Source organism: Gadus macrocephalus, chromosome 11, assembly GCF_031168955.1.
Source record: "Gadus macrocephalus chromosome 11, ASM3116895v1".
Classification (NCBI taxonomy): Eukaryota; Metazoa; Chordata; class Actinopteri; order Gadiformes; family Gadidae; genus Gadus; species Gadus macrocephalus.
The window spans coordinates 23,757,253-23,769,885 of NC_082392.1; the positions used below are offsets into that span (position 1 = coordinate 23,757,253).

A 12,633-nucleotide genomic window follows, 5' to 3' on the forward strand; every position below is an offset into this window, starting at 1 on the left:
CTAGGGCTGCAACAACGAATCGATAAAATCGATAAAAATCGATTACTAAATGCGTTGGCGACGAATTTGGTCGTCGATTCGTTGTGTCGCGCGATTAATAAGTTACTCGTAGGCGCAGCACTGTTTACAGCGGGGTCATCCCTATGTTCCCCGGGTCCTATGTTCCCCGGGTTCTATGTTCCCCGTTTTTCCCAAAAAGGGTCCTATGTTCCCCTGTAGCCATACATACCAGGGAGCATAGGACCCTTTTTGGGAAAATCAATCAATCTTTAAAAATATTTAAACTTTGACTCGACATTCGCGTGATGACAGCCAATCGGCGTTCAACAGCGTGGCCACTGAGTGACATGTGTAACGTAACAGCCAATCAGCGTTCAACCGGCCAACTCAGTGCAGCGCAGTCCAGGGTGAACTGCAGCATGGAGGAGAAAGTGATTGTTGCCGTTTGCGACTCCCGGAGCTCTTTATATAATAGTATATAATAGTATATAATTGTATAATAATATCACGGCCAATAATACCACGGGAGCTCTCTTAGGGCTTGGGCTTCTCGGGGTTTGTTTACCGGCGTATGAATAGACTGCGTCAGGTTCTCCGACGTCTCTCCCTATTCCACAAAAGGTAAAGACATCCAATGGTAGTTATCTCTGCCGGAATTGGGCAGTAATGGTGGAAAAAGTAACAGACCAGGGAACATAGAACCCTTTTTTTTTTAAAAAAAAGAGTCCCATGTTCCCCGGTCACATACATATCGGGGAACATAGGACCCTTTTTGGGAAAAGCAGGGAACATAGGACCCTTTTTAAAAAAAAGGGTCCTATGTGCCCCAGTCTCATACAAAGAGGGGAACATAGGATCCGGGGAACATAGACACGCTCCCTTTACAGCCAGCCGCCGACATGTTGGATCATGGTTCATGCACGCCACATCGAGGTTTAGTGTGAGCGACCACAGCTTGTATTTTGGTCATATGTTAACACTGGACTGTAGGCCTACATAAAAGTGTTGTACCTTCACTGTCTTTGGGTTAAAAAAACTCCTTCAACTCAGTATCCGTCTAGTAGTCCAACCGAAAACTGTCAGCTGCTGCTGCTGCAGACGTTGTGCATACGGGCTCGGAGTCGGCACCGCGTGCATCAACAGTCATTCAAAGCAGCGGTAGTAATCACACAACCGGACGGTGTAGAAAGTCCCGTCAGTTAAAAATAGTGATGCAGTTTTTAAATCCATGTTAAAATTGGCAGGATATAGAGCTAGTTAGCTTAAAAAAAACAAAACTGACCAATGGTCACAAACAGTGTTAAATGTGATGTGTTCAGGTCGGCTCAGTATTATGGTTGATGCGTTCAAATGCAACAGAAAAAAAATAATAATAATTGAGATTTTGGTGAAAACTTGTTTTCCCAGTAATATAAAATAGATAGTAAAGATAGAATTATGACCTGTTTAATGTCCTATCTTGAACTATCATCCTCTTATCAGCAATTAAAGCAATATTACAAGTTCTATTTCAAGGAGTCTCAAAAATGGTATCAATAAGTTTGACCGGTTAACCATGGACATCCCTTATATACATATAAAAGTATATCATACATTGTATGTTTTTTCTTTGTGTTATCCCAGTTATGTTTTTTTAATTGTTTTATTATTTAATATTACTTTTAATAGTTCCGGGACATTGGAGCAATAACCTGGTGTTTTTACACTTCAGTCTGCACTGTGAATTTGAAGTAATGTTCAGTTTTTGAATAAAGATGCGGCAATTACAAATGTTGTTTTTTTTATCAGATTCATCGATTAATCTAAAAAATAATCGACAGATTAATCGATTATTAAAATAATCGTTAGTTGCAGCCCTAGTTCAGTCTACTTCAGATTGGTGTGGACGTGGAAGAACCAGAGACGTCGGAGAACCCGACGCCGTTGTTTGAGATTCAAAATATCGTCTGGAGGAGCACACAGGTTTTGGCCGTGATAATATATATTATATGATATAGATACCTATGTATAATATGATATTATTTAGATATAGAGCTCCAGGACTCCCGCGGGAGCACCCAGAGTGTTCTAGGATATGTACAGAATACGGCCAAAGGCTGTGTGCGCCTCGCCATTGCGATACATCCACTGTACACAGAGTGCATGGTACCGTGGCAGAAAGCTGCTCAGGGCTACACCCCCAACCTCCTCCTTGACCTGCCTCTCTCCTCCACATTTGCATTAAAGCTAAAGACACCGAAACAGTGCGTTTGGGGAAAGTTCAATGTGCGACTGGCTCGTAGTGACCACGGCTGAATTTCGGGAACGTATTCAAATACTGTTATAATACTAATATCTATATTAAAGCATCCATAAAGTAGCATGCCATGGGACCTTTAATGACCTGTCTCTGTATTCACTGTCTAATCCCTACCTGTTTATTATGACTTGTCTCTGTATGCACTGTTTAACACCTACCTAATCCTTAATGGTCTGTCTCTGTATTCACTGTCCCACCCCTACCTGCTCCTGAATGACCTTTTTCTGTATCCACGTCTAACTCATACCTGCTCATACCCTGTCTCTTTACTGTCTAACCCCTACCTGTTCTATATGAGGTCTGTTTTTTGATTCACTTTGGTACCGTTCTCCTCTTCAGGAGCCTGCATCGTGAGGGATGCTACAGGTGACCACAATGACACAGTGACGGACACGGTGAACTGCACGGACGCTGCCTGTACCCTGGGGTACGACTTCTCCATCTGCAAGGAGGGAGGCTGTCAATACGGCCTGATTAATGACTTCCAGGTACACACTATACACTCACACATTTGTACATTGGTGCACCTGTAGAGGAACACACCTGTACAGGACCTTACCTGTTTACTGACACACCGGGACAGGAACAGACCTGTAAACGAACACACCTGTAAGTGACCATGCCTCTGTACACAAACACATGATGGACAGGTCGTGGCCATCTTGTTGACATAGATGTAAGTAAAACATTATTCAGCTTCTTCCATCTACAAGCATCTTCAGATTGAAGTGTGATTAATGTTTGTTTTTGTGTGGGTTTGTTTTTTTGTTTATGTTTGAGTGAGAGAGCGCTATTCGAAAAAAAAAATGAGACAAAGAATGGAAACTTTTGTTTGGAGTCACAAGGCTGATCTGAATGACACCATTCAGCCTCCCCCCCACACACACAGTTTTCTAGCCTGCTACTGTTATGTGTGCTGTATTCTAGCTGACTACCAAACATTTCCCTGGTTTGACATCTGGTCTATGTGGTTGGGCAGGTCATGAGGGTGTTTATTTTGTGATTTGCAGGTCATGAGGGTGTTTTTTGTGATTTGCAGGTCATGATTGTGTTTATTTTGTGATTTGCAGGTCATGAGTGTGTTTTTTGTGATTGGCAGGTCATGAGTCTGGTGTCTGGGTTCGGTCCTTTGATCTCTGCGGGGATCTTCTCGGCGACACTGTCCTCCGCCCTTGCTTCCCTCGTCAGTGCTCCTAAAGTTTTCCAGGTCAGCCGGTCCCCCGTCCTGCACTGTTCAACACATCAGGTGTTGAACACCTGAGGTGCATTATTCAAGCCTGAATATACGTATATACATGCATAAGTCCTATTGTTTATAAAATAACAAACTTAAAGAATAACAATTGCACGTATTGATTCAATGAATGGATGGATGGATGATTTGTGGAGGGATGGATGATGGGTGGATGATTGGTGGATGGATGATTGGTGGATGGATGATTGGATTATTGGGTGGATGGATGATTGGTAGATCGATGAATGATTGGGGGATTGACGGATGATTGGATGGATGATGGATGGATGGATGGATGTTGGTGGATTGATGGATTGTTTGTTTTGTGTCCCTCTAGGCACTCTGTAAGGACAACATTTACCCTGGACTTGGTATGTTTGCAAAGGGTTATGGGAAAAACAACGAACCTCTGCGAGGCTACGTACTGACCTTCTGCATTGGCCTGGCCTTCATCCTGATTGGTAAGCTGAATTCCTCCTACGATGACTCAGACATCATTGACAGAAAGCTACACAGGCCAATCCAGACTCACAGATCCAGGACTGACATTCCTGGTCATGAATACAGTCCAAGTAACAGTTGCAGGGCAACACTCAAGTATTTTAAAGCTGTTTGGGCATTTTTTTATCCTTAAGATTTATTTATTTTTGATTTATTACCATTTTGTAATTTTAATGTCTCAGTAAACATGTACACATTTTGAACCACAGAAAGTTATTGGTAGTAGTCTATTAAAACCATTAGGCATATAAAAAGTTCATATATGAGACTATATGAGGCAAAATGGGATCTCTAGCTACAGTTTGCAATTTATTCCCCTTTAAAATAGGTATTGATGGAAAAGTCATTCTCTCTTTCCTAGCGGAGTTGAACATCATCGCTCCCATCATCTCCAACTTCTTCCTGGCGTCCTATGCTCTGATCAACTTCTCTGTGTTCCACGCCTCGCTAGCCAACTCCCCAGGTAACCCCTTGGAGTTAGTAACCTGTCACAGGAAACCATCTAACATAACTTAAACAAACCAGTCAGAACAGCTTTCAAACATTCAAACTTGATGGCCTAGCATAAACTTAAAGGTTGGGTATGGAATTCTCTTTTTTGGCCATTTTTTCAAAATTACTGGAAATACTTATCATGACCCACTTACAGCCACTGAGTTAGAAGTACAATAAATGTAATTAAAATTAAACAAGTCAATCATCTGTGGAACGGGCAGGGCTCGAAAAACTCCAGCCAATGATTTCCAGAACCACCGACTGGCATTGGACAGTAAGTACGTCAATCAAACGGTCGTACTGCACTCCCCCTCCCCCCCCCGCGCGTGACCCCTTCGTACACGTACTCAAAGCTCGTGACCCAGAGCAAGCTTCTGTTTGTTGTTATCCTGCGGTAGCTACCGGAGCTAGCTAACTGGCCAATCCACATTTGGACCTAGCACGAGAAGACAAGCGCATCTGTGTGCGTGCTCGTGCATGATTGCGCGTCCATGTACTTGGAATGGGTGGAGTCAGAGTCAGCGTTGAAGGAGAGGCGGTAGGACTATTTGAGTTGTGTATTTTCAAAATCTGCTGGCGTTTCGCAAATCCCATACCCAACCTTTAACTTAAGTAAACCAGCTAGCCTAGCCAAACCTAACTAAATAAGCCACCTGGCTTAGCTAAACCTAATTAAACCAACTAGCCTAGCTAGACCTTACCCAAATAAACCAGCTAGCCTAGCTAAACCTAACCTAAATAAACCAGCTAGCCTAGCTTAACCTAAACATAGCTGTAGCTTTATCGTCATGGTAATTTTTTGGAGCTGTGCTGCTTGACATTAGAGGATGACATTGACTGACATCAAAATCCCCCGTGTCCATGACAATCTCCAAAAGAAGGGAAAGCCTCAGAGCTCAAACTAATGTTGGACTACCCTGTTTCTTGCTTACCAACTGAAATATTTTCAATGTTGTCGCTGACATTTTTGACATTGCTCGACGCCAACCAATCACATTGCAGTCTAGCTGCGTATGTACTGAATAAACAGTTGTATTACTAATAAATAGTTCATAAATATTCAATGCAACTATACTAACAGACAACAATGGAAAATTAAGAAAACTTGCATTTCAGAATATCATCAGCTTTCTAAATAGGTGATTGCATCCGTTACATCGTGATCGCTCCCTCCGGCGACCAGCTAGCGAAAATGTTGATTCAGCCGAGGCTTGAGTCTAGACAGGCACTTGGAACCCCCACCCTTGCTCTGGAGCTGACTGCAACACATACCATGGACATGGGGCTTAAGACTTGAATGGGTCTATTTACCAGGACTGTTTTCTGCTGTTTCACCACAGGGTGGCGTCCCAGCTTTAAGTATTACAACAAGTGGGTGTCCCTGGCCGGGGCCGTGCTGTGCGTGGTCGTAATGTTCGTCATCAACTGGTGGGCCGCCCTCGTCACGCTTCTCATAGTCCTGGCCCTGTACATCTACGTCAGCTACAAGAAACCTGGTACAGACATGCACACACACACCACCTCTGGATGTGAACTGGTTTCTATTGGTTGCTAGAGTATTCTACTGTAGATGTGAAGTGATTTATACTGGTTTATATGTTTTTCTAATGTAGATGTGAACTGCTTTCCACTGTGTTCTACTGTACGTTAAAACTGTTTTTATGTTTTTCACTACCCTGGTTCCACTGCATTGTAATGTTGATGTGACCTAGTTTCCGCCTGTAATAATAAAATTGTGTTTTACTGTAGATGTGAACTGGGGCTCCTCCACCCAGGCCCTGATGTTTAATCAGGCTCTGACCCACTCCATCAATCTGACTGGGGTGGAGGACCATGTCAAGAACTTCAGGTCGGGCCGTAATTAACATGGCATAACATGGCATAACGTTGAAAATGAATGTATAATATGAGTGTATTCTATGAAAATACCAACCGACACCACCTCAACATCAACCACCACCATCCTGTAGGCCCCAGTGTTTGGTGATGACCGGGTACCCCACGTCCCGCCCTGCCCTTGCGCACCTGGTGCACTCCTTCACCAAGAACGTGGGCCTGATGGTCTGTGGCCACATCAGGACTGTACGTACACATTTGCATTCGCACTAGCGCACAATTATTAAAAAACACACAAGGGTTATTTTAGCATGAGCTATATCAGCATGTTGTGTAGCATTGTGCTATGTGTTAGCATGTTGTGGTATGTGTTAGCATGTTTTGTAACATTGTGCTATGTGTCACCATGTTGTGTAGCATTGTGCTATGTGTTAGCATGTTGTGTAGCATTGTGTTATGTTTTAGCCGAGCGTGATGGGTAGCATAGTGCTGTGTGATAGATGTTCTATCGGTACACCATGTGTTCCAGGTGACCCGCCGGCCAAACTTTAAGGAGCTGGCCCAGGACCACGCCCGCTGCCAGCGCTGGCTCCATAAGAAACACATCAAAGCCTTCTATACCCCTGTGTTCTCTGACAACCTGCGGCACGGAACACAGGTGCTCCTACAGGTAAACACAGCCAGGGGGTCCTCCCCTAAGGTTTAGTCAAATTGGCCCAGAACCTTATATATTCCACTATAATAATAATATATTATATTAATATACACTACAGTATATATGTATATATCAGTGGAGGCTTCTCCATTAAGGAGAGGGAGGAAGATCCTCCTTAACATTGTTGAGAATAAAAAATGTAGATTGCCCAGACAACTGTAATGAATTAATGCCCTTAAATATGACTACTTTAATGCCTTTGAATTTATAATGTTAGTTTCCCTGGGTAAAGGGACATTAGCACCACCTATTTCCTATTGACAATTACTTCAGGGAGGAAGGTCCTCCCTCAGCCTCCGTTGACTCCCATTCATTTCCCCGAAAGTACTGGCGGCCGGTGAAGTAACATGGGTTTCAATGGTAGAGAGGAGGAAAGTCCTCCTCTGAGTGGGTGTGACATTAAAGGTAAGGCCACACTGCACGCGTGTTGGCGTTGAAAATCTGCATTTTTTTTTGCATAGGGAACCATTGGAGTAGGCGCGTAGACGCGTTACACGCGTTAAAGCGCCGCGTTAGTGGCGTTAGACGCGGCATACGCAAGTAATGACGCATGTAGGCGCACCAACGCGCCCACCGCACCAACGTGCAAAGTACATTTTTTTTAACTTTTGACGCGCCTACGCGTGACGCTTAGCCGCAATAGCCAACGTGGAGCTTGACCCGACGTCACTGGCAAAGAGTAGTGACGCTTGCACTGAAGCATATGGCGGACATCTTTCTTTATTCTGGGTGGAAATAGTAACATTACGCCATTAAAAACGTTTATGTAAACATTTTTTGCGAGAAATTTGCATTTTACTTTCATAATGTTCGCTCTGTGAATGTGAAGGATGTTTGGTTTGATAGTTATGACAAAGAGGGAACCCTCCATTCACTTGCATGACAGCGTCTCTGGTTGCTAAGCAACCTCAACGTCTTGGCGGAATGCTGGAAACAGACCAGACACACCATGTGAAGTTATTTAACCCGATTATTGTTATTTATATCCGAGATTATTTAATCTAACCCGATCTAAGCTCTATCATTCACCCAAACACGGCGGCGTTTGGGTTTCCTACCTCGGACTCCTAAATCCAGCGCAGGCACAGGCACGTCAGGCGCGTTGAACCATTTTTGTGACACACAATGATCAAGCGTCAAGTTAGGCGCGTTATGCACGTATTTTAACCCGATTAACGAGTGCAGTGTGGCCTTAGCTTTAGGCGTCTGATTTGCGCAAAAATCTATTCGCACTGCGCTATGAACCAATAAGCAGGATCCCTGGCTGGTGAGCAATGTTGCCAGATTGGGTAGATTTCCCACCAAATTGGGCTACTTTTAACCCATTAGGCTGGGGAAATTATCATTGGGTGGGAAATCTGCCCAATCTAGCAACGCTGTCGATAACAAACCCGCTCTGCCTGCATTGCAGCTCAGTTAGAGACGCAAAGCAGGTGAAATCATCTGAAGGTAGGGTTGCCGCAGTGTGGACCTTTTCACACCGAGTAATACGCTCGTGTCAACACCGGTATTACCGGTATAAACAGTATTAACTTTGAAACTAGGTCAACCGGCATCTTCTGCGTCAACTCTCCTCTCACACCCGGTGACAGCGGCTGGCAGCGCGCCAATTCTCGGCGTCTTATAACGTTCTATATATAATAGTATAATATAATTTTATATATCATAATATCACGGCCAAAAGCTCTGTACGCCTCCGGATGGCCGTAGCATGGGGAGCTCACGTAGGGATTGGGCTTCGCAGGGTTTGTTTACCGGCGTTGCTATGGTTACCGATCTTGTAAGGAAGCGCGCCAATTCTCTTCCGCACAGAGCAGAACTGTGGCCTATTCTACACATTTTAATTTTCTTAATTATAATTATATCATTCATTTTTACTGAATTTGTTTTTTATTACTGAAAAAAGAATAAAAAATAAACTCAGTGTTGATTTATTTAAAGAAATAAAGAAAAAATAATGTGCGTTAATGCATCAATTTGTATTAATCGCGTTAAAAATAAAATTAACGCATTAACTTGCCCAGCCCTAGTAATATATTTGGCTGCAGCCGCCAATTCAATATCATCATATCATACTCATGTATAGTCAGAATCACCAATAATCATAACCTGAATGTTTGTCTGATGCATATGCTCTAGATCAGGAGTGCCCAACCAGTCGATTGCAGTCTACCAGTAGACCGCCGACAGATCCCAAGTCGACCGTGAGGGGTGAAGGAAAAAAATAAATAAAATATATATATATATATATTTTTTTTTATTTAAAAAAGTATTTGCGCGGGACATATACACGCAGTAGCGCATGCACTGTCAACAGAAGTTGAAAGCCGTCAACAGTAGTTACGCACTCCTAAACGTTGACATGGCTGAGGGGAAACGAGCTAAGACCTACCATTTTCACCCTGAGTGGGAGGAAGATTATTGCTAATTGTTGAGAAGGTGCCGTGCACAGACAGAATGAAACCCCCACTGAAGTCCGTAGGTTTGCAATGTTGACACTAGACTGGGAGTTCTCGGGAGGTTGGCTACTTGAAAAGTAGATCTTGGGTCAAAAAAGGTTGGGCACCCCTGCTCTAGATGCTGCTCCTAAACTGATTTAATGCACGCGTTCATCCACATATGCACAACCATGCGGTTCTTGAACTAAAGAAATCTGTAAATTCCAAGACAATTTCACCAAACTTCCTGTAATGTAATGTAGAGGTTTTTGCAGTAATCTTATGTGCTGATGTGTCAGTTTCTGTGTAGTTTTGTGTCCTAGTTTGTGTATGCCACAGTGGATGGCATAGTCGTGTAAACACATGTCATCACCACTGGCCCTATGTACTGGACACATCTCTCTTTATTATGGTTAATTGTTTAACAGCTATCTGCTCATTTGGGTCATTACAATTCTTAGATATTGTTATAATAATAATAATAATAATAATAATAATAATACATTTAATTTAGAGGCGCCTTTCAAGGCACCCAAGGTCACCTTACAGAGCATAAAATGTATGTTATATAAACAGACTGTTGCTCCGTATTTAACATGGAATCTATGTATCAGTGAGGATATTGCATTGTCAAATGCAATTTAACATTCTTTTAATTCAGCCTTTTTTAAATCTCGCAATGCCTTTAAACATCAGGGATGTCTGCCTAAGCTCAAATAAGCCTGCAAAGGGGTTTTATTGATGGCTACATAACTCTGAGTAACCTATTCTGAACAAACTGTAAACTTTAAATCTTTCATATTTTCAAAATGGAACTTAGGCTGGAGCTAATCTTCAATCTCAAATGAAAAGTTGCTGTCACTCCTTTACAAATGTAAAAAAAGCATGAAGAGGGTGAACTCTAACATTATAATTTAAATAATGCTTTCGATTTTAACCCGTTCGATTTCAGTCGATTTTAGTAGACTTAAACAAGATTAAAACTAAAATGTGACAAAAAAAAAAGCATTTTAGTCAAAAGACTATGACTAAATCCAAAGTTGCTATCAAAATAAACAGTGTGTGTGTGTGGGGGGACACAATTGCATATTGTGTGTGTGTGTGTGTGGGGGGGCAAAACAATTGCATATTGTGTTGCAATATGCAATATTAAGGCTAAGTGTGACAGTTTCTCTCCAGAAATTGAAAATGCATTGATACCTCAGTTCTTACATTATTGTCTCAGTTATTACATTTTCAAAGGATTTTTTTAATACAAGGCCAATAACGTAATAACCAGTCAATAACTTAATAACCAGCCAATAACGTAATACGTTATTACCTTATTGGCAAAAGGTTATTACGTTATTGGTTCAACAACTTTATTATATTATTGGCAATTGATTACGGTATTGGCTTTATTACATTTAAATTAATTATTAGTTAAATTAAATTAGTTATTGGCAATTATTACTTTATTGGCCGTTGTAACATTATTGGTTGCTACACAACTCCTCAAATTGTTTTTGTTCTCTTGCTCACGAAAAGCAATCTATTGAATCATGTCCCAGAGCACGATTGTCCGACTTTATTCGTAGCACAGAACCAAATGTAAACCCATGCATTTTGGATGGGAGCGTTTCTCAGAATATACACACACACACACACACACACAGGTGTATGTATGTATGTATGTATGTATGTATGTATGTATGTATGTATGTATGTATGTATGTATGTATGTATGTATGTATGTATGTATGTATGTATGTATGTATGTATGTATGTATGTATGTATGTATGTATGTATGTATATTTATTATACACAGAGAGGCCCTCTTAAGCCCATCAGATACTTGGCTTTGCAGTGCATCAGTGTCTCTCTCTATGGCTCCCTCTCTCTCCTTTTCCCTGTGTATTTATATCGCTACAACGAGAAAGGATGTAATGATAACGGCAAGAAAATAAAGGCTCCATGGTCAGGGGCATAACTACATGGGCGTAACACCCCTGGTCAGAGAGTAAGTATATATATATATATATATATATATATATATATATATATATCTTGTCCTTATATTATGAATATTTTAATATTTTCTGGTTATGTTATACCTGATCCACACTTACACATTGGTTGAAGTGGATTTTTAACGCACAGATAGCTAGGCTACATATCTTGTTATAATGATAATTGAATAAAAGCTACATGGTCTACTTATAATATTGTAACTAAAGATTTTTGTATTTATATATATGTATAATCTATATTTTAATATTTAATTAATACAATATTAAACCAATTTAATCTGGTGATTTCTTTCGACTTCAGAAGGGGGGGCGGGCTGTGCAGTGCAGGCTCTAGTATACAGATCTTGTTATAGCGATAATTGAATAAATTCTACATGGTCTACTTCAGTGGCGTCACTATATGCTATTTTATTCGGTGCTAAAGCCCCGGATATTATTTAATTAGCTGGTAAACATATCTATGTTTAATGGTATATTTACTGGTAACTATGGAATGCATCAATTAAATTCAGTCTAGAAGTGATGAAATCATTGTAGTCACTTATAGATAGTTATTTAGAAAGAAACATGGGGATTCCTGGGACATCTCAAAATAAAGTAGTCCTTCTGGCAAGAGAATAAACAGTTTAAAAACATAACCAGACTGTTTACCACCTCAAGTGAATTAACCTATCCTATCCCCAGTCAGATCCACATATATATATAAGGTCTGTCTCACTTGTATTTGTTTTACTCTGAAAGTTTCCCACAGACAGTGGTAGACGGGGAATCCTGTATTTGACTTTTTGTGTAAAGGAAAATCAATAGTATAATGTAATATATAATATAATATGTAATATATACTATAATAATATATAATATAAATGTAATAATAAAAATAATAACCGTCCTTCAACCAATCAGACCAACGATCGCTTCGATCGCAACAATCGCTTCCCTGTCGTCATGGTGTTAAACCAGCCAATAACGCCCCGGAGGGAAAAAATGCCTGGTGATTGGCTCCAGTAAAAGCGGATCAGAAACAGTAAGAAATGTATTGCTCTCCAAACCCTGCTGCAGAGCGAATTCAAATCACGGGCAGAACAGACTGGGGTAACCCAGTCTA

The 12,633-nt window shown here is 41.2% G+C and overlaps 1 protein-coding gene across 1 annotated transcript in view; it reads left to right on the forward strand.

The window, feature by feature from the left end:
• The window catches only part of LOC132468277 (solute carrier family 12 member 2-like), a 97,069-nt gene that overhangs the window by 33,246 nt on the left and 51,190 nt on the right, over positions 1–12,633 (forward strand). Inside the window, exons 10-17 of the mRNA XM_060066003.1 lie at positions 2,639–2,787; positions 3,399–3,506; positions 3,871–3,994; positions 4,396–4,497; positions 5,870–6,025; positions 6,279–6,378; positions 6,500–6,611; positions 6,895–7,035. Of these exons, the coding sequence (XP_059921986.1) occupies positions 2,639–2,787; positions 3,399–3,506; positions 3,871–3,994; positions 4,396–4,497; positions 5,870–6,025; positions 6,279–6,378; positions 6,500–6,611; positions 6,895–7,035 (992 nt within the window). The remainder of the gene's footprint in view (positions 1–2,638; positions 2,788–3,398; positions 3,507–3,870; positions 3,995–4,395; positions 4,498–5,869; positions 6,026–6,278; positions 6,379–6,499; positions 6,612–6,894; positions 7,036–12,633) is intronic.